A 17,900-nucleotide genomic window follows, 5' to 3' on the forward strand; every position below is an offset into this window, starting at 1 on the left:
ACTGCCTCTTTTCATTTCCTGAAGGCTGCTCCCTCCTCACCCCACCATTAGAAATAACACAGACAGCTGCAGCATAGCAAGGAGTCTTTACTAGGATGGAGGCAGGGGATGTGGGGGCAGGTCCAGAGAAAGTAGAATGGGCCATCATTAGAATGAGCAGAACTCCTGGGAATCTTGAGTCATCAGCTGGCGATGGGGAGTTAATGCTTGGTGTGGATGACAGGTGTGGGGATGCGGATATCCTGGCCTCTCTCCAGACGCCGTTCACAATCAATCAAATAGTTTACTCCATCAATGACCAGTTGCACCAGCTCCACCTGAAGGACACTAATCTTTGATCTCTGCTTCCTACAATCTGAGTTTTTCTTTAGCACTGACTGACTTGCCTGCTCATTTCCAATTGCCTCCCCACTCAACCTGAATTTCATTTCAGATTATGTTCCCGGAGGCTCACTCACTGCCATATTTCAGCCCCCGCAGACCTGTACCTCTCCTAATCCTAATCCCTTAGGATCTCACCTCTGATTTGCCTAGTCGGTCCAAATTAGAAATATCAAAGACACCGCCTGTAGCAGCAGTGTCCACTCCTCCAGTACCACGCTTTTGGAGTCTTAGGTTCTCCAGGATCTTTGGGAAGCGGCTATCCTAGAGAGGAGATAGGGATTGGGAGCAGGGCCAACAGAGGCAGAGACTAGTCCTACCTGAAAGAGCCCTGAACCTGCTCAGAGCTCTGTCTCCTGACCTTTTTTTTTTCTTTTTTCTTTTTTTTTTTTTTAGACAGGGTCTCTCTCTGTCACCCAGGCTGGAGTGATCACAGCTCACTGAAAAGTGATCCTCTCATCTCAGCCTCCACTACACCCAGCTAACTTTTGTATTTGTAGTAGAGATGGGGTTTTGCCAGGTTGCCCAGGCTGGTCTTGAACTCCTGGGCTCAAGTAATCTGCCTGCCTTGGCCTCCCAAGTGTTGGGATTAGAGGCATGAGCCACTGTGCCTGGCCTGTCCCCTGACCCTTTAGGCACAACATGTTTGGCTCCTTTCCAAAGGGTCCACTCCCTCCCCATCCACAACCCACCCTTCCTTGCTCACACCCCTCTGTAACCCCACAACTCCGTTACTTTGCTTAGCAGGGGCAGTTTGATGTGCACTCCTGCCCGAAGTCCAGTGCCCAGGTTAGATGGACAGGTCAAGATGTATCCCAAACGCTCATTCCACATGAACTCCCAGCCACGTTCTTGGATAAGTCTCTCCACCTGAGTCCACAAAGGTTTTGTTAATGAAAAATCAGGGTATTTCATTAACCCTGGACCCTCCCTTAGCTAGACCCACAAGAACACTAGAAATATGTCTAGAACAGAAACTTGGCTGTGAATGAATGACACTGGTCTTTTTTTTAAGAAAATGGTTTGTTATTGTTTTCATGCATGCGTGATGCAAAATTATGATGTGCATAATAATGAGATTGTGAAAAAATATCTTATGTGGAAGAAGAAAACTCGAAGGAGTGGTGTATTAAGGATGATCTAGGGAAATGAACAGAGGTGGTAAACTGAACTGAGAGAGGACTGATTATTCAATGAGTTCTGCATGCATCGATTATCTTTGCTTTGCTAATGAGCCTAGAGCTTGGAAGGGTCCTTTCAGACAGAAGATGAAGGTGTAAGCTTTGCCAGGAAGGGTGAGATAATGTTCTGTTAGCTGTGAACGGAGCACCTGTGTGAATGCAGAGAAAGATGAAAACAGAGCAGGAAAGCCAGATTCATAGGAATAGGGGACAGGGGGAAGGCATTTTGCTTCCATTAACCATGTAGTCATGAAGATGACTATTAGAGTTCAAGAGACAAGGGATCTACCACAGTGATGGTCACAAACACCACTACCCAACATGAGTAAAGGGATCCTGTTTGTAGTTCAGAAAGAACCATGGCATAGGGGATATCTTACATGCTGAACATGGGGGAAACCCTTCCATCTAGAATAATAATGCAGCTGACACTTTAACACTTATTAAGCACTTACTGTGGACCAAGTACTTTACCTGTATTTCATTTAATCCCCACAACAACCTAAAATGTAGAAAATCTCATTATCCCAATTTTACAGACGAGGAAACTGAGGCATATCATTTAAAGGTACTTCCCTACCCACTCATAGTGAGAATACGTATCTATTACTTGCCCAAAATAGTAGAAACTTCTCAGAATCTAAAAGAAGAGCTCTTTTTCTTTGCAAACCTAAAATAGAACTGTATATTTGAGAACATACAGTAAGAATTGAATTGAGTTTATGGGGATTTCTAATGTAGACTTGAATATGGAGACCCAATCCGTGTAGGATTGATGATTCAGTTCAACCTCTCATCTAGAGCCACATATTCTAGAACTCGAACCATTCTATCCTCCACCTTCCCAGTCTCCCTCCGAACTCTCAACTTAAAGCCTAGACCCGATACTTTAACAAGAATGATAGAATCCAGAGTCAAGGCCTACCTTGGCTCAGAACTGGGTGGTTATATTAGAGTCATGAACACAGCAACCTCTCCGCGCCAACATCAATCTAAGCTCGAATGTTTTCCTTATCTACACACCTCACCATCCCACTGCACACATCCCAGGCTCTGACATGCCATCTCAGTTATTCCTTCTTTGCATTTTCTGTCAACAGCCTTACTCACTTCCTAAGATTCCTGACACTCTTTCTTTTCCTAATCTTAGTGTGACCACATGTCCTGGTTTTCTCAGTACGGTCCCAGCTGGTTTATACCTTTAGTCCTAGAGTGAGTCCTAGATAGTCCTTTTTACTATCAGACATGTCCTGGGTTGGTTGATAAATTACATAATCTATTTATGCTACTCTTTGGTTTTCCTTATGTCCTCCCACCTAGCTCCCCTACACAATCTTCTCCAACCTCTTTGAGGCCTCGGCAGAATCTTTCAAACACTCTCTTCATGTTGCCACCCTTCTCCATGGAGATCACCCGTGTATGATCCTCCTCATTCACCCAGATCAGGAAGCTCTTCTCATTGTTGTGCCTGAGGGCCGGAGAGGGACAGTGATCAAGAGGCAAGGCAAGAATTGAGAGAGATGGAGGGAAAAAAGGCATTTATGTGGCCATGAAGACAAAAGAGATAAGGAGCAGCTTCATACCAAATTCCACGAGCATCTGGCCAGTCTCGAGCCATTCCTGCTGCAGTCAGCAATGGGGACACAGGCTTATCAAACAGAAAGTGGTCCTGGGAAGAGTAACGGGACTTGGGTTAAGAATCTTCATGGTGGCCCCTGGGCTTCTCAGAGCCCATGTCTCATCTGGCCCAGCCTTCCCCATCTGCCCCCACCAACCAGCACCCTCTTAAGGCCCTCACATCAATAAGCTGCTGCTGTTCAGCCTCTGTCATCTCACTGAGCCTATAGTAACGTCCAGCCAGGTCACCCTTCAGGCCACTCAGTGCATCCACCACAACACGTTCCACCTCTCGTCGCTCTGCTCGAGTGCAAGCTGGAGGCAGACTGAGTCCTCGGATGCTTCGGCCAGTTCTGACTCTAGAGGACAATACATACCTCTCATCAAAGTAGCCAGAACGGATCTGGGAGATAAGGGAAATGAATATAAGTCACAGAAACACGGTGGGAACTGAGGGCCCCTGGGAAAGGAGAGACCTTCCTTAGGCATTAGAGGACTCTTTGTGCATTCTTCCCGCATGCATTGGAAGAAGAGGCCCTTTGGGAAAGCACTCGAATTGAAGGGGGCATTGCAGACCCTTCCCCAAACCACCCACCCTGGGCCATGGTCATTCTTATCTATCCTTCCATCTCCATATATGCTGCCCCTTAAGATATGATTCTTTCCTTACATTAAGATTAAAAGCTCAGCAGTATAATGACCATGAGTCAGGAAATAAGGTGAAGGGGTTGGAGATACAGAGTGTTGTACACAGGCAATGCAAATCAGAAGTGGAATATTTGAACTCACTTTACTGGCATCCAGATCCGTGGTGTGCTTCATTGTCCGGGGGTCATATCCATTGTGTCGCTCTTGGATCACAGGGTCAAACAGGTCAGCAAATACCTAAGGGGAGTTAAGAGGGAGAGATGGTTAAGGAGAGGGAATCCCTCCCCAGACTTCAATTGTGCATTGATTTCACTGGGTCCGAAAACTTAAGTATGGGGGGGCTCAGAGTCTTGGGGGAAAGTGAGAGGTCTTTAGGGGAAAGGAGCTGGGATTACTGGGAAGATGAGTTGGATCATCAGGGAGACTCTGGGGACCCCCTACCTCATAGGTCTCCTCATCTCCAGCCACCATGCCCACAGTCTTGATGAAGGGGTGGCCAGGGTTGTCCACGCCAGTCTGGATACACTGATCTAGCGTCCAACCAGTGGGTGTGGTCTTGTCGCAGAGCCGTGCATAGACTGCTGGGGTCAGGTGACTGGCCATGCAGTTGTTGTGCTTTCGGAGGTCTGGGTACTCAGCGCTGGGGAGGGGGTACCCAGTAACCATGGAGGGAGGGCACAGACGCCTAGACCTAGTGCAGTTACCTGGGAGCTGTCCAGTTGGCCATGTCTGGCTTTGCTCCGTGGGAGGAGGGGGAATTAGAAAGAGGCTAAACCTTGGTAATCTCTTTAGGGACTTTCAGAGTCTATGCTTTCCTAATAGTTCTAGTTGCCTCTGGCTGGCCAGCTCAGTTTCTTCAGGTCTGCTCAGTTCTTTCCTCTCATGACACAACACTAGGGATGGAGGAGGGGAAAAGCCTAAGGAGAGGAATTGAGGAAATGAGGGAAGGAGATGGAGGGGAGCGAAAAGGATAGTTCCTGGATTTACAATTAGGGATTTGGGCAGCGAGTGCAGCTGGAACTCGTAGGGCCAGAGCGGCCAGAGCTGGTCTTGGCAGGTCCCCAGGAATGTTCTTGCTTTACGGTTTCGGCCCCCACTCCCACCCCACTGAGGTCTGCAGACTGCACAGCCCTCCAGCTCCAGGGCCTTCGTGATTATAGCCCTTCTCTGTTGCCCGGATTCTCATTTCTACCCGCACCTTCGTCCCCATCACCACCTGCCCCCGTCTCCTCCCGCGCCTCAGGCACTGTTACCTCGGGGGATACAGCCTCCGTCGTTCACTGGCCGCTCGTACAGGTTCCGGTCGGAGCAGAAACCCAGCGGCTAGAGACCCCGCTCCGGCCAAAGCCAGGAGCCTGAGTCCCGGGCGGGAGGACAGCAGACGGGAGAAGGGACCAGCCATGGCTTGAGGTCTGGCTACGGGATCCTGGAGTAGGCGCTGGCGCAAGATAAGATCCGGAACAAGGAGGGAGGATGCAACCGGATGGACTGAGGGCCGGAGCTAGGTCCGAGGCTGCAGCCGAAATGGGGGTCGGATTGGAGGCTGGAGCCGGAATGGGAGCCGGTGCCAACCAGACTGCAAGAGAGGCGCAATGAGCTAGTGGCAAGCGGGCGGGCGGAGGAGAGGGAGGCCCCAGCCGCAGTCTCCAGGGGTGGGGCTCCCCCAGGCCCCGCCTTCCCGCCTGCCACCGCGCTAGGTGCGCGGGGGCAGGGGTGGGCAGCACCCGCCAGGTAATTAGCGGGACCTGAGACTCGCGCGTCTAAAGCCGGGGATGTAGCCCCCACCTGCCCCCGGGATGTGGCCGCCCAGATTTCAGCACCAAGTGGAGGACAGCACCCACGTGGAATAGCTAAACCCCAACACCTTTCCCCCAAACCCCTCGGTTTAAGCCGAAACTCGATCCATCTACCCTGTGGGTGTGCAAGGGTGACATTGCCCAACCTTTCCTCTGCTTTCGGCCTGCCCCAGCTACCTCTTCCGTCTCCCGGGGGCAGCCGCGGGGAAACCGCGGAATAAGCACAGATACCGGAGGAGGATATAGAGAAAGCACAGGGTTAGAGGCAGGCACTGGAAAAGACACCCATTGGCTCAAGGTCACCTTTTCCTTAGAACCAGGAAGAGGAGCAAGGTGCTTCCTTGCCACCTCTGTGCCCGCCTTACAAGGTTGAGAAAGGACTCCCTGGGAGGAACCAGGGAAAGATTAATTCTTATGCCATCTGTGCTGTGTCCTCCACCTCCACTCTGCACCCAAGTCTGAAGCCCTGTTATTTCCTGCCTCTACTTCTCATGATCCCCCACTTTTTGTTTTCCTTTTGTCTCTCCCACTTTCCTCCCCGTCCCCTACCTCACCTTTGATCTTTTACTTCTCTGGGTCTTTTCCAGGCTCAGATGTGTTTGCTGCTCACCGGATGCCCTCTGCGTTTTCTCGGCAAGCTTGCCCACCTGTTGGTGGTGCTGGATGTGGGGCTGGGGTTGGGCAGGGAATCGTTAGTTTCCTCTTCCTCCTCTCCCTTGGCTTCTCTCTCCGTAGTTCCTAGTTCCTGTGCTGGAGGAGAAGGTAAAGTGAGGTGAAGGGTGTGGTGAGATGACTGGGTGTGGGACTGGAACAGGCAGGCGCAGGTCTCCAGACACCACACGTGTTTCCTCTCTTGGCTCCCTAATGCTGTTTAATCTAGAGAGTAAAGGCGAGTGGTGTACAAGGGCATGAGGTCGTCAGGGAATCTCTGCCTTCCTCGTGGTCCCCTCTCCTGCTCTCTCTCCTCGTAAAACGCATATTCAGATTTGAGAAGGCTTTGTTTCCCAGCTCCAGGTATGACTTGACCTTTGTCCTGGTAGCAAGGAGAATGAATGCTAGAGTTGAAATAGAGATGAGGGGCTTCAGCGTGGAGGGTCAGTTAAGTTGGAGTAGCACGGTGGCATTAGTCCCTTCCCTCTGCTATCCTGGTGTACCCACAAGACAGATACTTGGAAATCTTAAGAGAGAGTATTTGGGAAAGAGAATTCCCTTTACATCGAGAATTCCGCCATACTACTATCATTCCCTTCATTCTCCTTAAGCCTTCCTTGTATCCTTTTATTCTACCTTCTTCATTTGTGGGTATTCTTAGAAGTGTCCACCTCTCTCTTGTGTCCATCCCTTCTTCTTCTGGTAAGACATCAATTATTGGAGAACAGAGTTACGCAGCTGCAGTGTGGAAAATGTTATCTGTGTTGTGGGGCCTCTTTACCTAGGTTAAAAAGTAGCCTTGAGTAAATAAATATAATTTCTTAGAATAGCATGTATTTATCCAGATAAATAGGGAAATAATCTTCCAGAGCAGTAGGATTGCTGTTTGATTGAGAGGGTGTTACTAAGATTAAGGAATACGAAGTGGGAAGAGATAATTACAGAAGGAGAAATAAGACAGCCAGAGGAGTAGAGGAATTACCCAAGTTTAGAGAGTAGCTTCCCAAATGTGAACAACAATTCCACTGAGAAAACACATGTACTTGTGGGCTTTTCTTATCCCTCATGTGCCTTTGACAGGCACATAATATATTAATGCTCATTTAAAAAATTATTTTACAGCATATGGAAGTAATCAATATATGGTATTGATATATGGTATTTCATTTATTTAATAAGAATTATTGTTGTCAATAGTATTTAATATTTTTAAAGCACTTTACAATTACAAGGAACTTTTATATGTATTATTTCATTGAGTTGAATTGGATTGTTCCAATGATTACTAGGGACAGAGTCTACATTTTCATGGGGATAATAAGGGATGGAAGATGCTGTAATAGCTAGTTTGAAAGGCTAGAGTGGTGGAGGGGGTATGAGCCTGAGCATGAACTAGGGAGGCATCTATTCCTCTTAGAATGATCTATTCAAGCCCTTAGAATCATTTCTATGTCCATTCAGGAGTCCTTGTAGGGTCAGTACAATGAGGCACGACTGGAAAAGTGGCAAGACCCCTAATATTGCAGAGAAGAAAGAGGGAACAACTGTCTTGACCAGGGAAACCCGAGTGAAGATGTGAGGATGATAAGAGCATAACATATACAATACAAAATGCTTTCATCTTATCAGTACCCTTTAAGTGACGTGTTTTGTTGTTGTTGTTTTTTGAGACAGGGTCTTGCTCTGTCACCAAGGTTGGAATGTAGTGAGGTGATCTTGGCTCACTGCAAACTCCATCTCCCAGGTTCAAGTGATCCTCCCACCTCAGCCTCATAAGTAGCTGGGAGCACAGGCATATGCCACCACACCTGGGTAGCTTTTGTATTTCTTGTAGAGACAGGGTTTCATCATGTTGACCATGCTGGTCTTGAACTCCTTGCACTCCAGCAATCTGCCCGCCTTGGCCTCCCAACGTACTGGGATTGTAGGCGTGAGCCACTACAGTCGGCCTTAATTAGGTTTTTTTTTTTTTTTTTTTTTTGAGACAGAGTGTGGCTTTCTCGCCCGGCTGGGGTGCAGTGGCGCCATTTCGGCTCACTGCAATCTCCACCTCCCAGGTTCAAGCAATTCTCCTGCCTCAGCCTCCTGAGTAGCTGGGATTACAGGTGCGCACCACCCCCCGGGCTAATTTCTGTATATTCAGTAGAGACGGGTTTCACCATGTTGGCCAGGATGGTCTCGACCTCCTGACCTAGTGATCCACCTGACTTGGCCTCCGAAAGTGCTGGGATTACAGGCGTGAGCCATCGAGCCCTGCCCTAGGTTTTAAATCTCATTTTTATGGATGAGAAAAATAAAGACTCAGAGAAGTTAAGTGAGTCGCTCAAGGCTTCACAGCTATTACAGTTAAGGCCAGGATTCAAATCCAGGTTTGTCTGGAGCATAGAAGCAGGCTGTGAACATAGGAATCAATTTGTCTAGAGTTCCAGTTCCATCCATTTTCTTGCCTCCTCTGTAAATGTCTCTCTGTTCCTTCCCTCAACTTTCTTACCTGCTTCTCTCCTTGTCTCTTTTTTGTCTTTAGTCTCCCTATCACCCCTCTTTACATCTGTTAATATTTTCAACCTTTATTTATTGGATCTGTACATGTATGAGACCCTGTTTTGTCTCATAAGACAAACGGAAGACCTGGTTTTGCTCTGAAGGAACAGCAATGGCACAAACTCTACCTCTTCCTCTTTCTCAGCATCAGGCTTTCCACCCACCCTGTCGTCCCATGGAAACGTCTCTGTCCAGACCACGCATCTGGACTTTGGCGACACAGTAAGAAATCAAAGGAAGGGAGCATCAAGTTGCATTCCCTCCCAGAGCCACTAGGGGTCAGGCTCCTCCGCGCAGAAGCGCCGGCCAACGCAGCCTGACTCTGTTACCGGTGCGCGCCCTTCGCTGATTGGTGGTACCGCAAAGAAGTCGCGCTTTGATTGGGCCGCTGTCAGGTGTCGCTGCCGGCAGGTTCGGCTGCGCGAGCGGAGGGAGGCGGGTGAGTGAAGGCTGGGGGCGGTGGGGGAGTGGCTGGGGCTGGGGGCGGTATCGGAGGGGGGTGGGCGCGGTAGAGTGGGCTTGATGGGTTCCCAGGGCTGGGGTTCGTTCCGGGTGGGCTCCACTTTGGGAAGAGGCCCAGCGGAGGGGCCTTAGTGTCAGAGTAGGGAGAGTGAGGCAGCGAAGGCGGGGGCGGGCAAAGGCTAGTGGAGTCGGGATGCGAGGGCGGTATTCGTGACTCGGAGCTGTGTGAGGAGAGTACCGAGGAGGGGGTCGGCGGGAGAGGAGATAGATAGGTATGTGGGGGTCTGCGTGAGGAAGAGGGGGTCCTGTGGGAGGATGGAGGAGCGGAGCCGTACAGGGGAGAGGATCAAGGTGGAAGGGATCTGCGCTAGGAGGGGCGGGGCTGGAGTCCAGGGGGAGGGGGATAGCTTGAGGAATGGGTTGCGGCGGAGAGAAGACAGCCTGGAGAGAGGGGTGGTGTGAGGAAAGAATGGATGGCAGACCGTCATTGTGGGGGGTCACTGAGGGGTCAATATAAAGATGTTACCAAGTATGGTGACTCGTACGAGGGGGTGAAGGAGTTTAATACTGGGGAATCAGTGAGTGCGAGGATTAGTTGGATTAATGGAATTAGTTGACCAATGATTCGGGGCGGGATGGGGAGGCTGCAGTCAGTATTGGGGCAAGAGTCGTAGCAAGTTGGGGAAAGAAGGCGGAACGAAGCAGCTGATACTGAGAAGAGGGAGAGGAGCACAGTTGATCAGAGTCCAAATGAGGAGTGTGTCTGAAGAATTAAAAATTGCATTAAGAAGGAAGTGAGGCGTCCACTGTTCAAGGTGGGCAGAAAATAGTGTTGGGGGCCTGAGGAGTTCTTCTGTGTTGGAAATATTCCTGCCTGGAAATTGTATTGGTATTTCCTCTTCACTACCGATGGAGTCCACCATCAAGTGCATAGTGATTTAGGAAATTAGATGACTATGCAAGGAGCCCTAAATTCTATGGGAAAAAGAAGTTACACCATTTACCCTCCCTTCTACCCCTTCTCCAGATCTGATTTAACATAGATGTTCCTGAGAAGATTGCCTCCCTGCCCCTCCCTCGTTACCTTACTCGCCTATGTCCTTGCTTCTTTCCTTCCATTCACATTGATTCCTGTCAGAGTAAGACTGCCCTTTAGCCCAGTGTGGAGTGTGAAGTTTTCTTTTCTTTCACAACAAAGTTTGGGGGAGAGGCGGATGGGGAGAAGAGCATGGAAAACAGGGAAGCGGCTCTGGGAACACCACATTAAAGCTCAGCTTCTCCCAGAGGTGCATCTAAATAAATCCTGGCTTATTTCATAGCTATTTCTGTCAGGCTTCTATTTTTGCTTTGTTAACTGGGAATTTAGACCTTTCGTCTCTCTTCAGCCGCATATTTGTAAACAGTCTCTTCCCTATTCTATTACTTACCATGCCCCGTTATGCAGTTGCAGTAGAATTTCAAGAACCTGAGTGTACATTCAGTAGAAAACGAGGAAGGACTCAATGGAAGAAGGGCAAAGGGTTAGGAATCTTAGACTTGAGAGAAAGTCCCTGCTTCAGAGCGAGGATAAAGAATGCAACAAAATTCTACTTGCTCAGACTATACAGGGACCTTGGGAATGTCCCAAGTCAGGGAAATTGGGTCAGGTCACTGAAAAGGAATTTTAAAAAATAGCGTTTTTATCAGGGGAAGAGTGTGTGTATGAGACCTGCAGTGCACAACTAGAAATATTAAGTCTAAGGAGAATGTCGCACCCCCGTGGCAGTTGAGAAGTAAAGACAGCAGATGATGAAAACTGGAAAGGTTGAGAGGTCGAGGTATATATAAAAGTCCGCTAGAACTTTCTTTTTATTTTTTTTTTTGAGACAGGATTTTCACTCTTGTCGCCCAGGCTGGAGTGCAGTGGCGTGATCTCAGCTCACTGCAACCTCCATCTCCTGGGTTCAAGCGATTCTCCAGCCTCAGCCTCCTGAGTAGCTGGGATTACAGGCGTGCGCCAACCCACCCGGCTAATTCTTTGTATTTTTAGTAGAGGCGGGGTTTCGCCATGTTGGCCGGGCTGTTCTTGAACTCCTGACCTCGAGTGATCTGCCTGCCTTGGCCTCCCAAAGTGCTGAGATTACAGGTGTGAGCCACCGTGCCCGGTGGTCAGCTACAACTTTCTAGTCAAAATTGCAAACCCCAGTTTTAATGAAAGAGTTTAAAATAAAGATAGAGAAAATAATTATTCAAGACTATTTTCAAAATCTATGAGACTATGTATATAAGATATTATTTCTGTAAGACAAGTTCATTTACTTAAGGAGTTTGTGGCTTTCACTAGAGTCATTGGTCAGTCTTTCTGAGAACTTTTGGAGACCACGGAAAATTGCTGATGTGTGACTCAATTTTTATTTTTGGAAAATAATAACAGATATTCATATCCTTACAGTTCATAGAAACAAATGCTAACCTTTTGTGTATTTGCTTCAGATCTTTTTTACAATTGAAATAAACACTGTAGATAAGGTTGTGGAGTACCATTTGAATCCTCAGTTCCATTCTCCCTTCTTCTCAAAGGTAACCACTATCATGAATTTGATGTCTTTCTTTCCAGTCCCTGTTTTTATACTTTTACTAATTATATATGCAGTCGTAAACCATATGTAACATTTGTATTTATACAATAGCATTGTACTGCAGGTATATTTCTGCAGTTTGTATTTGGAAACTGTCCATTTATTACATATAGCTTTTATTTTTACATTGCTATTAGTCTATCATTTCTATATATGACATTATATTTATTGATTCTACGTGTAACCTCTGAACTGTTTTCAGTTTTTCTCATTACTAACAGAGAGATGAAGAAGATTAAGAAGTTCCTCACAAAAGTCTTCTTATGTAGGAGAATTTCTCTGTAGCAGGGTTTCTCCACCTCAGCACAACTGAGATTTAAGGCTGGATAATTCTTGGTTGTGAGGAGATATCTTATGCATTTTAGAATGTTTAGCAGTATTCCTGGCCTCTACTCACTAGATGCCAATAGTACCTTTCCAATTGTGACAACCAAAAATGTCTCCTGCCAAACATCCCCTGTGCAGCAAAATCACAGCGGGTTGAGAACAACTACATTACTTGTGTGTACACAGAAGTGGAACTGCTGGTTCAAGTTAAAGTCTTAAGATATTCTTACTGGTACAGTTATAGCCGGGACTTTTTTTTTTTTTTTCACTGTGGCTCCTGGTGTGACGGACCTTGGCCTACACTAGCACTGGTTCTATAGTACCAGGGGACATGAGAGAGAACATTGAGATTTCAGTTTGAGAATGGGTTGGAGACTGCTGTATGGATGCCTGTATTCTCAACCTCCCACCCACACTAGACCTCTTTCCCTGAACAGATTTTCTGAACTTGGGCATTTGTCTTCTATTATTATTGTTATTGTTATCATTATTTGAGGCAGGGTTTTGCTCTCACCCAGGCTGGAGTGCAGTGGCACGATCACAGCTCACTGCAGCCTTGACCTCTTGGGCTTAAACAATCCTTCTGCCTCAGTCTATTGAGTAGCTGGGACCACAGGCGTGTACCACTCACTATGCCTGGCTAATTTTTAAAAACTTTTTGGCCAGGTATGGTGGTTCACGCCTGTAATCCCAGCACTTTGGGAGGCCGAGGCAGGCGGATCATGAGGTCAGAAGTTCGAGACCAGCCTGGACAGCATGGTGAAACCCCGTCTCTACAAAAAAAAAAAATACAAAAATTGGCCGGGCATGGTGGGGTGTGCCTGTGGTCCCAGCTACTCAGGAGGCTGAGGCAGAATTGCATGAACCCGGGAGGGGGAGGTTGCAGTGAGCTGAGGTCATGCCACTGCACTCCGGCCTGGGCGACAGAGCGAGACTCCGTCTCAAGAAAAAAAAAAAAATTTTTTTTCTTTTGAAACAGAGTATTTTTTTTTTTTTTTTGAGATGGAGTCTCGCTCCTTCTCCCAGGCTGGAGTGCAGTGGCGCAATCTCCGCTCAGTGCAAGCTCCGCCTCCCGGGTTCACGCCATTCTCCTGCCTCAGCCTCCCGAGTAGCTGGGACTGCAGGAGCCCGCCACCATTCCCGGCTAGTTTTTTTTTGTATTTTTAGTAGAGACGGGGGTTTCACCATGTTAGCCAGGATAGTCTCGATCTCCTGACCTCCTGATCCACCTGCCTCGGCCTCCCAAAGTGCTGGGATTACAGGCGTGAACCATCATGCCCGGCTGAAACAGGGTATTTTTGTGTCGCCCAGGCTGGAGTGCAGTGGTACAATCACGGCTCACTGCAGTCCCGACCTCTTGGGCTTAAACAATTCTCCCAGCTTAGCCTCCCAAGTAGCTGGGACCACAGGCACGTGCCACCATGCAAGGCTAATTTAAGAAAAAGCTTTTGTAAAGGCCAGGTCTCCCTATATTGCCCAGGCTGATCTCGAACTCTGAAGCTCAAGCAGACATCCTGGTTCAGCCCCCGAAAGTGCTGGGATTACAGGCATGAACCACTGCACCCAGCCTTAAAATTTTTTTGTAGAGATGAGGTCTTGCTATGTTGCCCTGGGTGGTCTCAAACCCCTAAGCCCAAGCGATCCTCTTGCCTCAGCCTCCCAAAATGCTGGAATTATAGGGATGAACCATGGTATCTGGCTGGGCAACTGTCTTTTAAGGTGGAGTAGATGAAGGAGAGAGAGATCATGGGGGTTTTATTATTTTTTTAATTTTTGGTTCGAGAGAGGGTCTCACTCTGTCACCCATGCTGGAGTGCAATGGCGTGATCTCGGCTCACTGCAACATCCGCATCCTGGGCTCAAATGATCCTCTTGCCTCAGCCTCCCAAGTAGCTGGACTACAGGCATGCACCACCATGCCTGCCTAATTTTTGTATGTTTTTGTAGAAACTGGGTTTCGACATGTTGCCCTGGCTGGTCTCGAACTCCTGGACTCAAGTGATCCACCCTCCTCAGCCTCCCAAAGGGCTGAGATTATAGGTGTAAGCCAGTGTGCCTGGCCTTAATGTTCTGATATAATGCTTAGAATGTAGGGTGCCATCAATAAATATTTTTTGAGTTAATCTTTGGGAAGAATGAAGATGAGGTTTAAGGGGAAAGTCAGCTGAGCTCTCTCATTCCTCTGCCTTTGAATTAAATTACTGAATTCAACACTACTGTGAGGAGGTGGAAAAGGGCTAGGAACATTGTGAAGTGAGTCCAAAGTTTGAAATGTCACTCTAACCTTCTCTTCTGGTAGGACTCAACAGTAGCCTTCCTTGAGGACCTGCCTTTCCCACTTGCTGCCTGAAGTTAATGTTTCTTGCTGGCCAAATCAGGGACATGCCGGCATTGTAAGGGCTGATTATCTGATCCTCTTACTAATTTATTGGTTGGAGTGGGGTGAGCAGGGAGGAAAAGGGATGCCTTGCTTTTCTTTTATGGCTCTTTTAGCATCTCAAGTCATAGCCCATATGCCTCCTTTCTTGTTGATCCTTCTTCCTATAGCTTTGTTTTGTTTCCCCTTATAGTTCCCTCTTATGCTTTTCATCTCCATCCCCATCCCCACCCACTGCCAGGGGGCTTGGGTTCTGAGCTGACGGGGTACCCCCCTCTGCAGAGCGGGATGAGTGGGTGTTCCGGCAGGGATGTGGTCATTGACGGCCAGTGAGAGTGAGAGTACCACGGCCCACTTCTTCCTTGGAGCTGGAGATGAGGGGCTGGGCACCCGTGGAACAGGCATGAGGCCAGAAGAGAGTGACAGCGAGCTCCTTGAGGATGAGGAGGATGAAGTGGTAAGAATGGGGAAAATGATGTAACTTGGGGTTGGAGCCTCTGTCCTAGAGAGTTAAGATTCTATTGGTTAGAGATACCTCTTTGTTCTTTCCAAATGCATAGACTCCCTGTCATAAACAGGCCCTATCCTGGTTTAGGGGAGGGGCGGTAGAGATTGGTTAGGTTGCCTCTCTTAGAAACCCTTGCCCTGGCCGGGCGTGGGTAATCCCAGCACTTTGGGAGGCCAAGGCGGCCGGATCATTTGAGGTCAGGAGTTCGAAACCAGCCTGTCCAACATGGTGAAACCCTGTCTCTACTAAAAATACAAAAATTAGCTGGGTGTGGTGGTGGGCACTGTAATCCCAGCTACTCAGGAGGCCTAGGCAGGAGAATCGCTTGAGCCCAGGAGTTGGAGGTTGCAGTGAGCAGAAATCGTGCCACTGCACTCCAGCCTGGGCGACAGAGTGAGACTCCATCTCCAAGAAAAAAGAAACCCCTGCCCTTGGGATCTTCCTGTTGTCTCATGGTTGTTGGTCCTCTAGCTCTCCTGCTTGAGCACATATTTCCTACTGTGGAAAGGCCCCTATTCTGTAGGCAGTTGGAATCCCTAGCTGTGCCCCAACCTCAATCAAAGTTAGGAGGTACCCTTTGTCCCACAGGTCCAGAGTCCTGGCAAGAAACTCTGTGCCCTAAGAAGATAAGACAGTGTTCCCAGAAGGGGGTGATATTGGTGGGAATTTCTTGAGTTTCTGACAGCACTTTCTCTCTGTAGCCTCCTGAACCTCAGATCATTGTTGGCATCTGTGCCATGACCAAGAAATCCAAGTCCAAGCCCATGACTCAAATCCTAGAGCGACTCTGCAGATTTGACTACCTGACTGTTATCATTCTGGGAGAAGATGTAATCCTTAATGAACCCGTGGAAAACTGGCCATCCTGCCACTGCCTCATCTCTTTCCACTCCAAAGGTTGGAGTCTGTGAAGGAAAATGGGAAGGAATGGTGGTGGGAATACTGGTTTGGGAAATGAGGTTCTTATTGTCTTATTTCCTTAGTAAAGAGCCATCAGCTACTTGTGACACACTAGAGAACGGTGCCAAGGAGTTTGCTTTCCCTACATCTTGGAGGAGTTGCTGGGGGTTTAAAGCATATAGTCTAACCTCAGGACAACTCTAAGTCTCTTAGGATCTCTGACAGAATTGGGTCTCTGGAAGGACTGTAAAAATAATTTCTCTTTTACTTTTTCTTGATAAATATCCTAGACTTGGTGAGCTGGGCAGAAGAATAAGTGATGGGTTGAATAGGTAGAGGAGCTCAGTGGCAGCTAATAGCTTGAATATGTCTTTGTATCTCTCTTGCTCTTCTCGTTCTCTTTCTCTCCCTTCCTTTGGTCTCTTTATTTCCTGTCTCCATTCCAGGCTTTCCTCTGGACAAAGCTGTTGCTTACTCCAAGCTTCGAAAGCCCTTTCTTATCAATGATCTGGCCATGCAGTATTACATCCAAGATAGGTATAACTTCCTGTTGACCAGCGAGATGGGTGGCTTTGGGATCATGCATGTTCAGGGAACCCACTCTGAGAGGAGCAGAGTCAAACCAACATGCCTAATTTTTGTACCATAATTTTGTGCCCTGGTGTCTTTTAATCCTGTGCAAATGAAATCCCCAGCCTCTCCCCTTAGTTACTCCCACCTCTCCCAGCTATTTTATTTGGGGGTGACAGGAGGGAGGTGTACCGGATCCTGCAGGAAGAGGGTATTGATCTGCCTCGATATGCTGTGCTCAACCGTGATCCTGCCCGGCCTGAGGGTGAGTACCTGGCCTGGGGGAGGGTTAGTCCTGCCTTTCCTTGCTTTCTATGACTTAGCCACGTTTCCATCTTCTAGACATCTCCTATATACCACCTACCTATGTGGGGTTTTGGTTATTGGATTATGGGTGGGGTTAGAGCCATGAGTCTTCGGACAGAATCTTAGACATGTTATATAGAGATTTTACCTCATCTATTACAAAGATATAGTCATAAAAATTTGAGGGTTATGGAGATGAAAACCTGGGGAAATGAGAATTAGTAATATTCCACAACCGTAGGCCATAGGAATGACCACACAACCACCTTTCAGAATGCAACCTGATAGAAGGTGAAGACCAAGTAGAGGTCAATGGAGCTGTCTTTCCCAAGCCCTTTGTGGAGAAGCCAGTGAGTGCAGAAGACCACAATGTTTACATCTACTACCCCAGCTCAGCTGGAGGAGGAAGCCAGCGTCTCTTTCGTAAGGTAGGGGTGATATTTGAGCATCTGGGGAGTCAGAGAGGTAAAAGGGCAAGGATGAGGTTGTGGGGAAGGAAGACGGAGAATTTGGGGACAGAATAGAGAGCTGAGGCAACATTGTTTTTTCTTCTTTTTTTCTCTTGAAGATTGGCAGCCGAAGCAGTGTTTACTCTCCTGAGAGCAGCGTCCGAAAGACGGGGTCGTACATCTATGAGGAGTTTATGCCAACAGATGGCACAGATGTCAAGGTTATGGTGGATATAGGGATTTAAGAGGTTACAAATGTGTGGGTGGGGATGGGGTACTTGGGAAGCAGGTGGAGGAAGTATATGGGGAGGAGGTCCTAGAAAATAACATGATGTGAATGTGATTGGCTTTCAAATTCAGGTGAAGATAATGAGTGGAGGATGCAGACATTCACATTTTCACTATCAGAGCAAGGGCAAGGCTGACTTAGAAAAACGGTATAATGTTGGTAAATTATTTTTTAATAAGGACTACCTGACAGTAGTGGAGTCCCGAGGAGAAATTCATAATGATACTTCAGTAGGGCTCAGTAGGAAAAATGTTGGTCAGTCTCCTTAATGCTCAGGAT

The 17,900-nt window shown here is 47.8% G+C and overlaps 2 protein-coding genes across 23 annotated transcripts in view; one reads left to right on the top strand and one right to left on the bottom strand.

The window, feature by feature from the left end:
• Window positions 1-67: 67 nt before the first annotated feature.
• CKMT1B (creatine kinase, mitochondrial 1B) lies at window positions 68-6,596 on the bottom strand. Of its 3 annotated transcripts, none has more exons than XM_055276870.1 (10): window positions 6,178-6,596; window positions 5,081-5,403; window positions 4,269-4,467; window positions 3,969-4,064; window positions 3,361-3,582; window positions 3,146-3,231; window positions 2,907-3,030; window positions 1,117-1,251; window positions 520-645; window positions 68-317 (listed from the first exon to the last, which is right to left on the bottom strand). In XM_055276870.1, exons 2-10 carry the CDS (start codon window positions 5,227-5,229, stop codon window positions 201-203), a joined length of 1,254 nt encoding a protein of 417 aa, XP_055132845.1. In that variant the 5' UTR covers window positions 5,230-5,403; window positions 6,178-6,596; the 3' UTR covers window positions 68-200. The 3 variants fall into 3 exon arrangements, with proteins under 3 accessions (XP_055132845.1, XP_055132844.1, XP_055132846.1); XM_055276869.2 differs by lacking the exon at window positions 6,178-6,596 and adding an exon at window positions 5,770-5,854 and having other exon boundaries at window positions 4,269-4,560; XM_055276871.2 differs by lacking the exons at window positions 4,269-4,467; window positions 5,081-5,403; window positions 6,178-6,596 and having other exon boundaries at window positions 3,361-3,538.
• A 2,622-nt stretch (window positions 6,597-9,218) lies between these two features.
• The window catches only part of PPIP5K1 (diphosphoinositol pentakisphosphate kinase 1), a 56,913-nt gene continuing 48,231 nt past the window's right edge, over window positions 9,219-17,900 (top strand). For 5 of the 20 annotated variants that reach the window (XM_055276784.2, XM_063639532.1, XM_063639534.1 and 2 more), the window contains exons 1-7: window positions 9,616-12,428; window positions 14,522-15,056; window positions 15,809-16,004; window positions 16,454-16,544; window positions 16,757-16,842; window positions 17,157-17,311; window positions 17,452-17,553. In XM_055276784.2, coding sequence (XP_055132759.2) covers window positions 14,910-15,056; window positions 15,809-16,004; window positions 16,454-16,544; window positions 16,757-16,842; window positions 17,157-17,311; window positions 17,452-17,553 — 777 coding nt within the window. In that variant the 5' untranslated portion in view covers window positions 9,616-12,428; window positions 14,522-14,909. Of the gene's footprint in view, window positions 9,255-9,614; window positions 12,429-14,521; window positions 15,057-15,808; window positions 16,843-17,156; window positions 17,312-17,448; window positions 17,554-17,900 lie in introns of those variants that run through there. The other 15 variants (XM_063639535.1, XM_063639533.1, XM_063639537.1 and 12 more) reach the window with 14 other exon arrangements.

The sequence above is a fragment of the Symphalangus syndactylus genome, chromosome 5 (genome assembly GCF_028878055.3).
Source record: "Symphalangus syndactylus isolate Jambi chromosome 5, NHGRI_mSymSyn1-v2.1_pri, whole genome shotgun sequence".
Taxonomy (NCBI): domain Eukaryota; kingdom Metazoa; phylum Chordata; class Mammalia; order Primates; family Hylobatidae; genus Symphalangus; species Symphalangus syndactylus.

Excerpts from the sequence above, each read along its gene's own strand:
- CKMT1B (XM_055276869.2), bottom strand. The coding sequence starts at position 5,229 with ATGGCTGGTCCCTTCTCCCGTCTGCTGTCCTCCCGCCCGGGACTCAGG. Across the intron at positions 4,065-4,268 it reads GAGATGAGGAGACCTATGAG|GTATTTGCTGACCTGTTTGA; the intron begins GTAGGGGGTCCC and ends AACTCCCCTTAG. Across the intron at positions 1,252-2,906 it reads TCTGCCGAGGCCTCAAAGAG|GTGGAGAGACTTATCCAAGA; the intron begins GTTGGAGAAGAT and ends TTGTGGACTCAG.